The sequence below is a fragment of the Ochotona princeps genome, chromosome 12 (genome assembly GCF_030435755.1).
Source record: "Ochotona princeps isolate mOchPri1 chromosome 12, mOchPri1.hap1, whole genome shotgun sequence".
NCBI lineage: Eukaryota > Metazoa > Chordata > Mammalia > Lagomorpha > Ochotonidae > Ochotona > Ochotona princeps.
In genome coordinates, this window is record NC_080843.1 from 2,887,978 (window position 1) to 2,902,624 (window position 14,647).

Below are 14,647 nucleotides of genomic sequence, written 5' to 3' on the forward strand. Positions count from 1 at the left end.
TTTTTTGAGAGAGAGAGAGAGAGAGAGAGAGAGAGAGAGAGAGAGAGAGAGAGAGAAAAGAAAAGAAGTGGGGAGGGGGTAGAGGAAGCTAAGAGCAGGCGCCCAGCCCAGACGGCCGGGCGGGGCCCCTGGGCGGCCGCCCCGCGCGTCCTCGCCCTCCTCCCGTGGCCAAGCCGCCACTGCGCCAGGATAGAGCGAGCTCGACGCGGGAGGAGATGACGCAAAAGCCAGCGCTCTCCCCAAAAAAGTGTTTCTCCAGGACGAAGATGGCGGCAACTTAGCCCGGGCACTGAAGATGACTGTGGTCTCGGGAGGCCCAGCCCAGGCGACTCGGCCCCGTCCGCGGGAGGCGGCGTCAGCGGCCGGGGCCCCGGCGCCCGCGGGCAGACCTGCGGCTGCTGGCACGCGGGGCGCGGGGTGGGGCGGAGGGCGCGCGCGGCCCGCGGCGGCTGCCCAGGCTCCGGACGCCGGGAGAGGCAGCGCCGAGTAGGAGCGGGAGGAGGAGGTGGAGGAAGAGGAGGAGGAGGAGGACCGGGCGAAGGAGAGGAAGGAGGAGGGGAGGAGGGGAGGCGCTCCGGTCGCCGTCTGTGGGCAGCGGAGACGCGGCATGCCCCCGGCGGGGGAGAGCGGGCAGAACTCGGCGGGGCCATGGGGACCCGCGCGCTGACGATGCCGGGGTGAGAGCAGCCGCGCCAGCCACACGCTCGCGCCACCATCACCTCCTGCACTCGGCCCCAGCGCGGCCAGCCAAGCGCCGGCCTCCTCGGCCTCTCTCTCCCTCATCCTCGCTCCCTCTCTCTCCTCTCTCTCTCTCTCCTCCGCTCTCTCTGCATTATTGTTTCCCCACTCTACAGAGATGGGGTCGGCTGATGACTAGGTCGGAAGCGAGTCAGATTTTTCTCCAAAGCCTGGTAATATTTATGTAGACGGGGGGGGGGGGGGAGGAGAGAGAAGGAGAGAGAGAGAGAGAGGGGGAGAGAGAGAGAGAGGAGAGATAGGGAGAGAGGGAGAGAGAGAGGGGAGAGAGAGGGAGAGAAGAAACGGGAGGAGGGGATAAGGAAATTAAACCCTTTAAGTCAATGCATATTGTGGTGCCACCGGCAGCGGAGCCCTCACGGTGGAGTCGGCCAGGGCTGTGCGCTCCCAAAATATGACCAGGGGTGCTTGGATGTGTCGGCAGTATGACGACGGCTTAAAAATCTGGTTGGCAGCACCCCGGGAGAACGAGAAACCGTTCATCGATTCCGAGAGGGCTCAGAAATGGCGACTGTCTCTGGCATCTCTCTTGTTTTTCACAGTCCTGCTCTCTGATCACTTGTGGTTCTGCGCCGAGGCCAAACTGACCCGCACCCGGGACAAGGAGCAGCAGCAACAGCAGCAGCAGCAGCAGCAGCAACACCAGCACCAGCACCAACAGCAACAGCAGCAGCAGAGGCAGCGGCAGCGGCAGCAGCGGCAGCGGCAGCAGGAGCCCTCCTGGCCCGCGCTGCTGGCCAGCATGGGGGAGTCCTCGCCGGCCACCCAGGCACACCGACTGCTCTCCGCCTCCTCGTCCCCCACCCTGCCCCCGTCCCCGGGAGACGGCGGCGGCAAGGGCACCCGAGGCAAAAGCAAGCGGAGCAAAGCTCTTTTTCTAGGAAACTCTGCCAAGCCCGTGTGGCGCCTGGAGACTTGCTACCCACAGGGCGCCTCGTCGGGCCAGTGCTTCACCGTGGAGAGCGCGGATGCCGTGTGCGCCAGGAACTGGAGTCGGGGGGTGGCGGCCGCGGGGGAGGAGCAGCAGACCAGGGGCAAGCAGGCAGCTCCGCTCTGGAACTTGTCAGATTTTTACCTTTCGTTTTGTAATTCCTACACACTCTGGGAGTTGTTCTCGGGGCTGTCCAGCCCCAACACTTTGAACTGCAGTCTGGATGTGGTGCTCACGGAAGGCGGCGAGATGACCACCTGCAGACAGTGCGTCGAGGCGTACCAAGACTACGACCACCACGCGCAGGAGAAGTACGAGGAGTTTGAGAGCGTGCTCCACAAGTACTTACAGTCGCAGGAGTACTCGGTGAAGTCCTGCCCAGAAGACTGCAAGGTAGGCACAGTGGCTGACCCCCCCACCCCCGTCTCTCTTGCCTGTCCCTGTTTGCCTCATTGCAGGTGTTTGCAAATCGGGGTTTTCTCTTTGGCTCTGGTTTTGTGACATCAGTGGTGGTGTGCGTGGTTCTAGGGGCTTGACCTGCTGTTACTGTCCATGGTGCCTGGGGCATTGCTGATGCGCTGATGTTTTCCGTTTCCCTGGGAATCCTTGGAGGATCAGGAATGTGCCTGGTTTTCCGGGTGAGGGAGTTGGTGTTCCCCCATTTATCACAGCTGTGCAGTTGCCTGTAACCATGCTACATGGAGTCAGGAATGGCATGTGAGCAAGGCAGGTCAGGAAGACACAGTGGGCTGCCCACTGAGCACCACGGATGGAGGAGTGAGAGTCAGGGAGACTAAAGTGTGTAGTGTGGCACCTGTCTCTGACACAGGAACTCTTGGTGACATCATTAACTTGTTGGAGCAGAGGAACAAGGAGAGTGTTTGTGGTTGTGGAAGAGAAGCAACAACAGCAAAAGTGTGGTTTGGGCTGCTTTGGGAACTCTGGGGGCCTACCTGAGTGGATTTATTCTCCTTAGATTTCTTGACTTCTCGAGTCTGTTTCAGTAATTATTGATGCAAGATTTTGCAGGAGTGGAGTGGAAAATTATGATCAGGTGGCTGGAGATGATAGCAATGTTGTTTTATTTATTGAATACCTTATGTAATTAGCTTGGATTTTCAGCATGCCCTTCAGAACTGCTAAATGACAAATTCATGATGCTATGACGTCAAATTTGCTGAAATATTTGGTAATTTCTATCTGAGCATTTTCTGTTCAGTGGTAAATGACTTGCATATTGCTAAAGGGGAATGGAGCTTTGAATGGGGCACCTGTTCTGCAAAGGGTGTCCCTGTCCATGGTGCTGATATCAGCGCTGCGGAGCTGTGCTTGGGGAGGATGCTACACTGGCTTTTAGTAGGGAAGAAGCAATGAATTGTTATGAGAGTCATTTTGTAGACAGTACACAACACTACTGCTTTATAAAAGAAGTAATACACTTCATTTTTCTCTTTATTTTTTTCTGTTTCCTCAACCCCACACAAAACAGAATACTGCCCGACTTTCTTTGTACTGGGAAACTGCGATGATGCGTAGATAAAGCAAAGTAATTTGTGATGCTTTCATAAGATAACTGGGTTAAGGGATATGTCATTTCTGATTCAAATAGTTCAAGGTTCATATTTCACATTTTATCACTTGTCCTATTGACAATTAAGCTGATTCAAATAGTTTTTTCTCTAAGATTATCCTTTAGGGTCAGAAACTAGATATTTGAAAATGGTCATTCCAAATTATGATGTCAGTTTAGAATTCTACTTTCCTGTATGATTTGATTCTAATCATCCCTTCCTATTTTTCACCGTATCACCGGAGTATTAAACTTAGTTATAGAAATGAATTTCTAGGGTACATATTGTGTAATTTATTTTGACAAAATGTGTTAGATGGAAAATATAGATAAAGAAATTGCTCTTTCTCTTACTGTTACTAATAACATCTAAATATATAGCCCTCATTTTGGCAATGTATGTTTCAGAGTGGGACCTTGCAATAATCTAATTATTTTCTGAATGTGAGGCCTCTACATGTTTTTGAATACTTTCAATTTGTCAAGTTTCATTTTTTGTCAGATAATCTACATGGGCAACAGGCAGCAGTATATTTTCGAATAACCATGTGCAATATATGTCACTCAGAGGTCTAGACTAAAAATGTCATGTTTCCTTTCTACCTGTACTGAGTTGATTCTTAGCTGCACACCATAAAATACAGAATGTACAGTGTAAGTTAACTGCATTTATTTAGTCCTTGAAGCATGACTATGTTTTTGTACAAGATAGGAGTTGCTCACCGTGTATACAAAAGAATATCATGAAAATATTAGCACCTCACTTTTTTCACATAGAAAATTTAACATAGGCATTCACATTTTTTACTTTCACAGCATGAAATTTATTATCTGTGATGTCATGTAGATTGCAATTTTTTTGTTACTCTTGTTTGTCAGTTTAAAACATTTATTTCAAGACAAATGATTTCAAAATTGAAGCTTCATAATTGTGGTGTTAGAATTCCCAGTTGAAGAGTCATAATTAAACTGGTGTACCTGCAAATATAATAAAAACATCGTTTCTTAGTTTGGTGAATAACTTCTGAGTGATTCTCAATAAGCTGCATACGCAGTCATAAGCTCTATGCAAGTCATATTGTATGGCTGAAAATGCTAAGTGTGTGTCTGAGCCTCCTTATGAACACTTTTATTTCAAATGTACCTGCAGTTCTGAGATGATCATTATCGAGTCTTAGTTTGAGAGGAAACTTCTATGCAGAATTTTTCCTCTTCAAGTCAGCTACAAAGTCACAGGCTCTATTAAAAGTAAATGTATTATATTTATGTCATTGTTAATGTAGTCATGAAATAGTTTGTAAATATATCATTTTAACTACTTGTAAAATAGTTTACAAAAGTATCACTAATGCACTATGGTGAGTGGGATTCATATTCTGGATGAGGCATGTTGACGTAGTTATACTTGCATGATTAAATAAATAATGCACTGTTTCTAACTTTTTGTAGTTAGAATGCATAACTTTTCAGTATTATAGTTTCCCTCACTAAAAATTGTCACTTTACATACACATGTGAAATGTAAAATTGGTTACATTTCATTTTGACTTAAACTGTTTTAAGTGACTTTTGGAAAGTTATTCTAACAATTTTAAGATAGACTTACTATATTCTAGTGCCTTGAATTCACTGTGATTGGAAGTCAAATACAGCTTAGATTCACTTTGCAAAAGCCTTTGTTTTGTAACAAATTGTAGAAATTATGTGAGCCCAAGAATGTTTATAATATTCCTGGAAATGTTTTGATTTTTACAAATAAACATCTAGGAAGTAATTTACAGAAGAATGAGAAGCAAGAGCCTTACAGTCAAGCTGTGTTATTACATAAATGAAGAAGCAAAATGATGGCAGCACTTTCCCTCTTTTTGTACAGCTTTATTAAAACCATGCTTCTGTTATACAATAGGAGTGTGAAAACATTGCTCTAAATATTCAAGTTGGCTGGTAATATTAAATGTAAGCTATTGTAATACACAAAATCACAAAGCTTATTATTAACGTGCAATTTTCATGTAAATATTTTCTTTTACATATGCTGTTTTTTGGTTGCTAAGAATTCTTGAAAATATAAAAATGTTGTGTTCAAGCAACACACATTTTTATTTTACAGGCAAACTTTTGTAATTATTTATAGATTTATGTGTTTACTAATCCTTCAAATAATTGGTTAGTCAAAGTGAATTTGAGGTGAGATTCTACGTGTTGCCCCATTTGCTGTTCAGTTATCTAAAATAAATTTGCGTCCTTCTCTTCTCCAGAGTGAACACATCCGCATATTTCTTACTATAGTAATTGAAGCAGGTTATATCACTTGTTTTGACATGCCAGATACCCATGAGAAAAAGCACTGCATGTTTGGTGTCTACTGGTTTAACGATCCCGAGTCCGAGTGTCGTTTTGCAGGTACTGTTCCCATATGTTACCCAGTTTGAGAACACAGAGTTTGACTCACAGGAGGTACAACCTGAGAGTAAATATGCCCTTAAAAAATCTATTGCAGTGTCCTGCTTTGCAGACATATAAATATTTTTGAGAGAAGATAAAATTTCAAAATTATTTCAGTTGAACTTTGAACCTAAACTATTACTTTTCTATTAGATACTATTGTACATAACGTGCTGTTATTTAGAAGTGTGTCGTGTACTTTTGTAAATAGTTTTCATATTCCACTACTTCATTATTTCCACATTATTTTTATAGCTGACTGTTGCTTTACAAAGTCAAGCAGTTCCGATCACTCGGGTGATTGTTTTCATGAGCAGTCGGGCTAGTCAGAGGGTGAAGGACACTACCACACTTGTTCCTGTGACTTCAGTTGACGTTTTCACACTTTGTGTAACTGCTAATTTATCAACTGAGCTTTAGTTTTTATGGTGGAACACTCCAAATTTTGTCTTATTATCGGATGCCTGTTTTGTGTGACCTGAAGAACTGACATTTTGAGTTTAGAATTGTGTCTGGGTGAGCTGAGTAGCTACATAGGATCTGACCACAACTCGAATCATTGCTGTTGGGTGTTGCTTTTGATCACTATGATTTGATGAGATGAATGTGTACAGATAAAAAAGGAATTAAAAAACGTAGAAAAGGAGAACAAGCATTGCTTTCAGTTTCATTCTGCCCTACATACACATTATAATAAGATTTTTTTTCTTTCTAGATTTGACATATAAGAGCAGATCCCTGGGGCCTAGGAAGTGTTAAAACAGTTGAGGCCTAGATATTCCCAGCTCGAGGTTCTGCTTCCCCTGGTGTCACAACACCGTGGGCTTGGGCTGTTTTAGAGGTTTCTGGTTGACTTTATTTCACAGTCCTGGCTGAGAACCACCTGGTTGACAGAGTTAGCACATGTGCAACGACCTTTTAGCTCTTGTAATCTCAGAGCTACATAAAAGTTCCGTTGGATCAAATGATGAGCAGGAAATTCAGACAGATTTTTTGTAAAAGTGATAAATGTCGTTGCTAGAAGACAGAGGAGGACGTATACAAAGTGACCAGACTACATCAGTAGATGAGACGTGATGGGTGGATATATTAGGTGATATTACATGGAGCACCAGAGTGTTGGATGTCTAGAAATGGATTTGTTGACTTTTTAACCAGCCTATGCTACTGATGTTTCCGAAATGGGCCGCACATATGAGCGCTGAAATTGAAGGCTGTTTCCATGAGACAGATGATTTCATTAGTGGAATCTCTACCTTGTTAATTTTCTCCTCAGTTTTTCATATACAATGGTTAAAATTTAGGCTTTTGCAAAGAATGTATGGTTGATTTTACAAAAACACTTACTTTTTCAGTGTATTTCACCCATTCAAGCATATGCTTTCTTCATCTATTCATGTTACTAAAAACAGGTGGTTTTCATTATTCTTCATTTTTATCCACTGTTAGGAGAGACCATGTTTTCTTTTTTACTTACTTTTTCGCAGCTAGAGAAACTAGTTGAATTTCAGATAATGTTTTGAAGAAAGCAATTATGAAGTAGTAGTAAGTTACTCTGAAGACAAATTCAGAAATTAGTTATAATGGAGTCCAATTGTTCTGATTTGAAGTGATTTTATCACTCATGTATTTTTTTTCATTTTTAGCTAAAAACCCCTGTGAAATAATCACATTTTTTGTAAAGAAATTAATTTATTCTGCAAATGAGATGGCTAACGTGTCGTTTGATACTCATTAACACTATGTGCTATGCATTATCCTGGAGTGCACAGGAATATTTAATTCTTGTGAGTTTGAGATCTTAAAAGATAATTGATGGTTGCATTCTCCCTTGGTGGTCTCTTCCTAATTCAGTTGACTATGAATGAGATATTGCATGGATTGTCACACCCGATAAACAAACCTACATAAAAAAATAAAATCTATTAAAAGAACTATTGTTCATAGAAATAGGGTAGCCACGTATGTGCATCATGAATAAATGAAGTTATCAGTTGGATTAAAATCCATGGGAAATTTGCGTGGCCCTCTTCCATCCTGTACAGGAACGACAAGGGATGCTAACAACATTGTGAAATTGCTGGCTTTCAGTCTCGTTACCGTTCACCTTCATCTTATCCTTGAAAGTGTGTCTTCAGACTGTCCCCTGTGTGGGTCCTCTGTTGATACTTGGAGACTGCATTTCCATGGTCTGTACCCAAGGAGAACTCAAAAGTTTGGACTTCTGTTCTTCTTAGCATCCCAACTCACATAAAAAAATGATCAGTCTCTTTTTTTTTTCTGAACTATCTCTGACTTGATTTATTTGAATATAAATTGAACTAAGATGTAAATGAATGAGCTTGACAAGATATTAACTTTGACAGAAAATTACTTGAACCACTCAGAAATTTCCATGCCAAAACAAGTGTTCATAGCAGGTACCAGGCATTAGAGCTTATTTGAAGCAAGAAATTATTGTAATTCACTCAATCCTCAACTCAACCCTGTGAGATAAATATTGTTATAAACTTAACAGATCAGTAAAGCCATGACAGAATTAAATATTGTAAGGTCAAAGGTCTGAGAAATATTTAATATCAGGTACAAGTAATCACTAAAATATTTTGTTTTTCCCTTTTATTATCAGTATTTGCAAGCATCCTTAAGAAACGAGAGATGAGGATAACGCACTTTCCAATATCTATCACGTCAATTTAACAGTTGCTGAAAAATCTTGACATTTACATGTATTTATTTAAAATTCATCATAAAATACATCTTACAAATGAGATTGCACACCAAGAAAATAGAAAGTTGAGAGGTGCGGGTGGTCAAGATGGATGATCTGGCTTCTTGTGGGGAAGAGTCAGGAAGGTGGACGATGATTCTTGGCCCTAACTCATCTGCTCATTTTGCCCAAAGAAAATATCACACATTGGGTGTGGTGTAAACAACAGACATATTTATTTTCTCTCACTTGTGGAAGTTGGAAGTCCATGAGGGAGGTGCTGGTGAATTCCATCTCCCACGAGGGCTCTGCTCCTGGCTCACGTACGGCTGCCTTGCCATGTATCCTGCATAGATTTTGCTCTGGGCACATGTAGTGAGAGGCTTTAGGTGTTTCTGTCTCTTACAAGGATGTTGGTTATTTCAGATTAACCAGATCCTTCTGATCTCACGTAACTTTTAGTAGCTCTTCCTTAGCATTTTTTTCCCCCAAATATGGACACATTGGAGGTTAGAACAATATATAATTTTAGGAGAATATATCCAGGCAATAAAACTGAATAAAGCATATGTCAGTGAGTCTAGGAAGTGTTTCTGGGGAGATGTTGGTGCTCAGTTGTGAAGGGCTATTTAACCCATGCTGGAACATTTGAATTTCATAAATATGTGTTTTTGATCAAAGGATTCACTTTGGGTGATTTGCTTTTCACAAAGATTAGCACTGGATATAGTGGGTATATGTTGGGACGGGGTTTAGTGATGGCAGAGAGATCAATTCAGAAGATCCTATGCCTTTTGGGAATTATAACACAGACCTCTTAAGCAAGCTCTCTGCAATAGAACTTTCTGTGCTTGTGGGAGTGTTTTATGGTTTGTTCTTTCTCGTATTAGCCCTGATCACATGGGCTATGAGAACTTAAAACTGTGGCAAGGATAAATGAGGAACGAGATTTTTTTTTGAAGATTTATTTTATTTTTGTGGGAAAGTCAGAAAGACAAAGAGGAGGAGAGAAAGAGAGAAAGCTCTTCCATCCAATGATTCACTCCCCAAGTGGCCTCAATGGTTAGAGCTGTACCAATCCAGAGCCAGGAGCCTGGAACCTTGTGCCTGTTTCTGGTCTCCCACAGGGGTGCAGGGTCCCAAGGCTTTGGGTTGTCCTTAACTGCTTTCCCAGGCCACAAACAAGGAGCTGGATGTAAAGCAAGGGAGGCTGGGATTAGAACTGGCACCCATATGGGATCCCGATGCCTGCAAGGCGAAGATTTTAGCCACCAGGCTACTGTGCCAGGCCCTGGAACTAGATTTTTAATTTTATTCAATTGTAATGATTCCATTGAGTTCAGCAACTACTTTGTTCTGCAGTAAATTCTAACTGGCTATGTATTTTGGCTTGGAAAGTGAAGAAGAAAAGCCACAGTCAGGAGATTTCCACGTTCAAATTTATAGCATTTGGTAACTTTGTGCAGTGGAAGGTAGGAATCAAAGTTTCTAAAAAGCAAAGCCGTGTGTACGCTGACATACATGGAAAAGTGGAGCAGGTCGAGATTGAGATTGTGAAGAAAATGCAGGGCTGTGAGATAATGATTTGAGGAGCTATCCGGAGATGTGTCCTGTGGGTATGGAGTCTTGGTGTAAGGCTAGCTCTCCACATGTAGATTTAATCTCACAGTTGCTGTGTAGGTGTCCTATGGCTTCACCAAAGCAGATGATATAATGAAAACACCAGGGATCAGACCTGAGGAAGAGCCATGGCAATGGTTTGATGAGGACCGAGGAGAGAGACTGAAATGATACTGAGAACTAGAGTAGGAAGTGGAAAGTGACAGAGACACTGTGATGACCTGAAAGGCCCAAGGAAGCAGACAACCACAGTGTTGTTCAGTACAGAAAGGACACATGTCAGAGTTTGGCGATTGAAGTCCGGCGTCTTTGCAAGAGTAGTTTGATCAAATGCTAAGAGATATGAAAATGTGGTAAATTAAGAACATGTAGGAGTTGAAGGGTAGTCTGGTTCAATCTACCGTATGCCAAGTAGCAGTGAGAAACAATTAGCATAAAAGTTAGGAAGAATTTAAAGGAGTAAGTGTCTTAACGATGAAATAAACTATAGAATATTGTTGTTTGTAGCTTTTGAGCTAAAATGCAGATGGAAGCGTGCAGTTGAGCTCAATAGTGATGATGGCATGAACTACCATGAGGTGACTGGGCTGATTCTCTTTGGGTTTTGGGTTGGCAGAGCTTCTGTCCTATAATGCCACTCTACCTCCGATTACTTTAAACACAAATAAAGAAAAAATAAAATTGTCCACTGGAACATGTGTAAATGAAGTAGAAAACTCATTTTCAGATAACAAAATGATTACTGGTTTTAAATGTGAAATCATTTATGATTACATAGCATATGTTACTGTAAATCATTTTCCTAAAAATGTGCTGTTCTGGGATTGGATAGCGTATTTACTGAAGTAAATATGGCTATTTGAGTTTTCTTGGAAAATATATTTGTTTGACTTAAGTTATTATAGTCAAATTAGATCATAAATGTAGATTATAACTGTTGTAAAACGATGAAAAGAATGATTGTGAAAAGAATGAAATCACCTTTTAAATTTTCAACTTACTAATCATGTGGCATCATATATGTACTCAAAATAGATATTTCAGTACTTCTTCCACGGGAAGGTTGTGGGGCAGAAATCCCCCAGAAATGAATGATGCTCAGTAAATGGTTGCAATTCATTGAGCAATTCAGAATCATCAATAAAGTTGATATAATCCTACTTGAAATCTCATATACATTTTCTGATAAACACCCAATTTTTTAAGTAGATTTTATATTGGTGTGGTGTAATTTTGTTGTTTCTTCTGTGTTGATTTTCTCTCTGGAAAGGTGACTGAATTTAAAAGTTAGCTCAAGATTGGATTCATCCTGTTATATTACTTGACTTAAGCCCCCTGGGGTTTTTGTCAACACCCATTTTGGAAGGGCTTGTGGAGAACCCACCCTGGTGGTCTTCCATCTTTTGTAATTCTAGAGACAGAAATACTCTTGGGCAGTTTCTGGTGATGTAGTGTGTTGGGTGCTAGACAGTCAGGCGCCAACATTTCATTCAGTGGGACATCTTGGTCCTGCAGTTTCTTTTTCTGGATTCTTATGTTTTTACTGCTCCATTATTATTTGCTCTACCTCACATTTACTGAGTGGTTAATAGTTTTATTAGTTGAGGAGGAAGAGAAAGTGGGAGGAGCTTTGGTTTTGGAACTGGAGCCTCCAAACAAGGTAACTCTAGTAACTACCTTGATATAAAAGACTAAGTAGGGTGGGAGAACAGACCATGAACTTTGCTTCAAGAACTGGAATGTGACTCCCCTGAGAAGGAGAAGACATATGAAGACATACAACATGTTCCTTGACCTGATGACAGTCACGTGGAGTGGAATTCTGTCTGGTGAGACTGCAGATTGGTGCCTGTGGGTTTGAGGGAGGAAGCCCTCTGTTTCACAAGAGGAAGAGTGTTCCATGAAAGTTGCTGCTGGTCCTTCAAACAGAAAATGTGTAGGTGGAAGTCAGCAGGGACATATGCACGTGGAGTGGGAACTATCTGCCATAACCCTGGAATGGCCTCTTTCTTATGGGTGGCTGGTTGGATTGAGGGATTTTGCATATTCCATCCGAAGTCATTTGACAGAAGTGTGGCAGCAGAAGTAATCATTTTGTGTAAAAAGCTGATACCTACTGCCAAAAATAAAATTCCATTACATGAAACTTAATTATATTCTTAACCTAACACCTTGATCCTGGTACTTGTACTTTGCCTCTTAAAAACGAAAGAAAAGCCTTATCAACTTCAGGGTTGTATAGTTTTTCCGGTTCATAAGAATGTTCTTATGGCCCACATAGTTCAATAATGAATCAACTATGTGTTTGTCCTGAGAATAGCTGGGAGCTCATCTAGTCTCTGTGTAAGCTTTGTTTTGTTATTGCAGATGTGAAGACAGAATAGTTTTTCATCTCTTCTGGGCACAAACTCATCAGTTATGATTATTAACTTTAAAACAGCCATCTTGAAAATAGTAGGACTCAAAAATATGCTGGGAGAGAAAAGCTGGGTATGTAAGTGCTGTGCAAACGGCAGCTGCATAGTGTTTCTCTTGACCTGCTCATTCTTACATCATCTTTGGTGGAATTCTACTCACCTTGTTCTTTAATAAGCACATTTTCTGATGACCATTTTGATCAGTTGTACTTTACTACTATTATTTTCCATAACAACCCAATGTCACAGTCAAAATCAGTATTCAACACAGGTAGATAAGACTTTTTTTAGAGAAATTCAAACAAGGGTACATATTTTCACATATAAGCAAAGCATGGTCAGCAGTCAATCCCACGGATAGTTGGCTGTTAATCCCTGGTTTTTAGCTATACATTATACTGTTTATGCTGTCACAAGTCTTTACCCACGTGGAGTCCATTTTGCTTTTGCTCTAGATGAAAGAGAAGGGAGGGAGCAGAAAAAATAGAATAAAAAGTGTTTTGGCAATAACAGAAAATGTCAGTCATTTCGGCCATCATTTTGTTGCTGTTGTAGCAGCTTTGCTGTCAGAAATGATCCAGAGCCTAGATATCAGAAAGTCTTCGATTCAAATGGCTATTCCACCAGTTTCTGAAAATGAGGGTTACATCCAAGTGATGGGAAGGGTCCCTGAGGGAAACAACAGAACAAGTGCAGATCAAATGCAGCCTGTGGTGTTTCTGCACTTCAGGCAAGCTGCCCTCCCTGGGCTGTGATTTCTTTATATTCACTGTGACAGCATCTGACTCTTTCTAGCCTGGACAGTGAGCTAGGAGAACACATTGATAAGTTTATTCTTTAATCTCAGTAATTGTTTCCTAATCGAAGTCGTGCCTTTACTAGTCTAAGTCAGCTGCTGGGGAGAGACCTGGGACTTGTTTCCCGTAGAGGCATTTGTTGTTGTTTAAAGCGCTGGTGATAGATTGAAGCTGGAGAGCTAGGTCAGCTGTGAGCCTACCTGGAGAGACACAAATGCTTTGAAAAAGGTCGATCTGAATCTATTGAGGTAATCCGTGCCTCCTATGAGCACTAGACTGGTTGCTATGGACTACGAGGGAGACGTGCATGTGGGCTTTCTTTGGCTGTGGCATCCTGCCAAAGCCTACCTGAGAAAGACCACGTGCAAGTGCCGGTGATTTGCTGCTGGGGCAGCTGCAGGTGTCTGCAGCTCATCTGTGTTGTGGCAGGGAGGGGTGGGGCCTGGCAAATTATGACAAGCTTCTGTTTGTCCTAGCAAGGTTCTCATGTGTATTGAAATTTTAAGTCATTTATGTAAAAAAACCTTTTTCTATGATTTAGGTTTGGCATTTTTAAGCTGCATGGGTATCTTTACATGCAGGCATTCTGAAGATGCCAGTCAACAGCAGGGAATGCCAGTCTGAGTGAAAGAAAAGCCTTGTCTACGTGATCTGGTCTCCTTGATGCCCGGGTAAAGGGTTTGGGCTTTGTCAATGTCATGTGGGCCAGATGCCCAGCCCTCAATCTGGCTTTGTCATCCGGTTAATTGGATCCTTAAGATGATTAAAATGGTGGATCTTGTTTTTAGGTATTTAACCGATCGTGTCTTTAGGTATTTTAAGTGTTGTCCTAATGAGTGAATGGGAGAAGTAAGACGATCGTGTATCCTGTATTTCACACATGGATCCAAGGTGCTGTAGATATGTATTTTGGAAAATACACGCATGGTAAGAGTGTTCACTGTATTTGGTCTTAGAAGAAATTTATCATTTTCAGATCAGTTTATCATGTTCAGAAAACTGAGAAACCCCAATTGTAGCTGTGTCTCAAATGTTTAATTCTACATTTAAGAGTAATTTTAATGTGTTCAATAATTTAAAATGGAGTTTGTGATGTTAAGTTTTTGTGGTTAACATATATATATTTTTTTTAAAGATTTATTCATTTTATTACAGCCAGATATACACAGAGGAGGAGAGACAGAGAGGAAGATCTTCCGTCCGATGATTCACTCCCCAAGTGAGCCGCAACGGGCCGATGCGCGCCGATCCGATGCCGGGAACCTGGAACCTCCTCCGGGTCTCCCACGCGGGTGCAGTGTCCCAAAGCATTGGGCCGTCCTCAACTGCTTTCCCAGGCCACAAGCAGGGAGCTGGATGGGAAGTGGAGCTGCCGGGATTAGAACCGGCGCCCATATGGGA

The 14,647-nt window shown here is 42.1% G+C and overlaps 1 protein-coding gene across 2 annotated transcripts in view; it reads left to right on the forward strand.

The window, feature by feature from the left end:
• Nucleotides 1-528: 528 nt before the first annotated feature.
• NALF1 (NALCN channel auxiliary factor 1) overlaps nucleotides 529-14,647 on the forward strand; it is a 487,213-nt gene continuing 473,094 nt past the window's right edge. The window contains exon 1 of one of the 2 annotated variants that reach the window (XM_004577358.2): nucleotides 529-2,080. In XM_004577358.2, the coding sequence (XP_004577415.2) occupies nucleotides 1,151-2,080 (930 nt within the window). In that variant the 5' untranslated portion in view covers nucleotides 529-1,150. The remainder of the gene's footprint in view (nucleotides 2,081-14,647) is intronic. The other variant, XM_036493373.2, reaches the window with a different exon arrangement.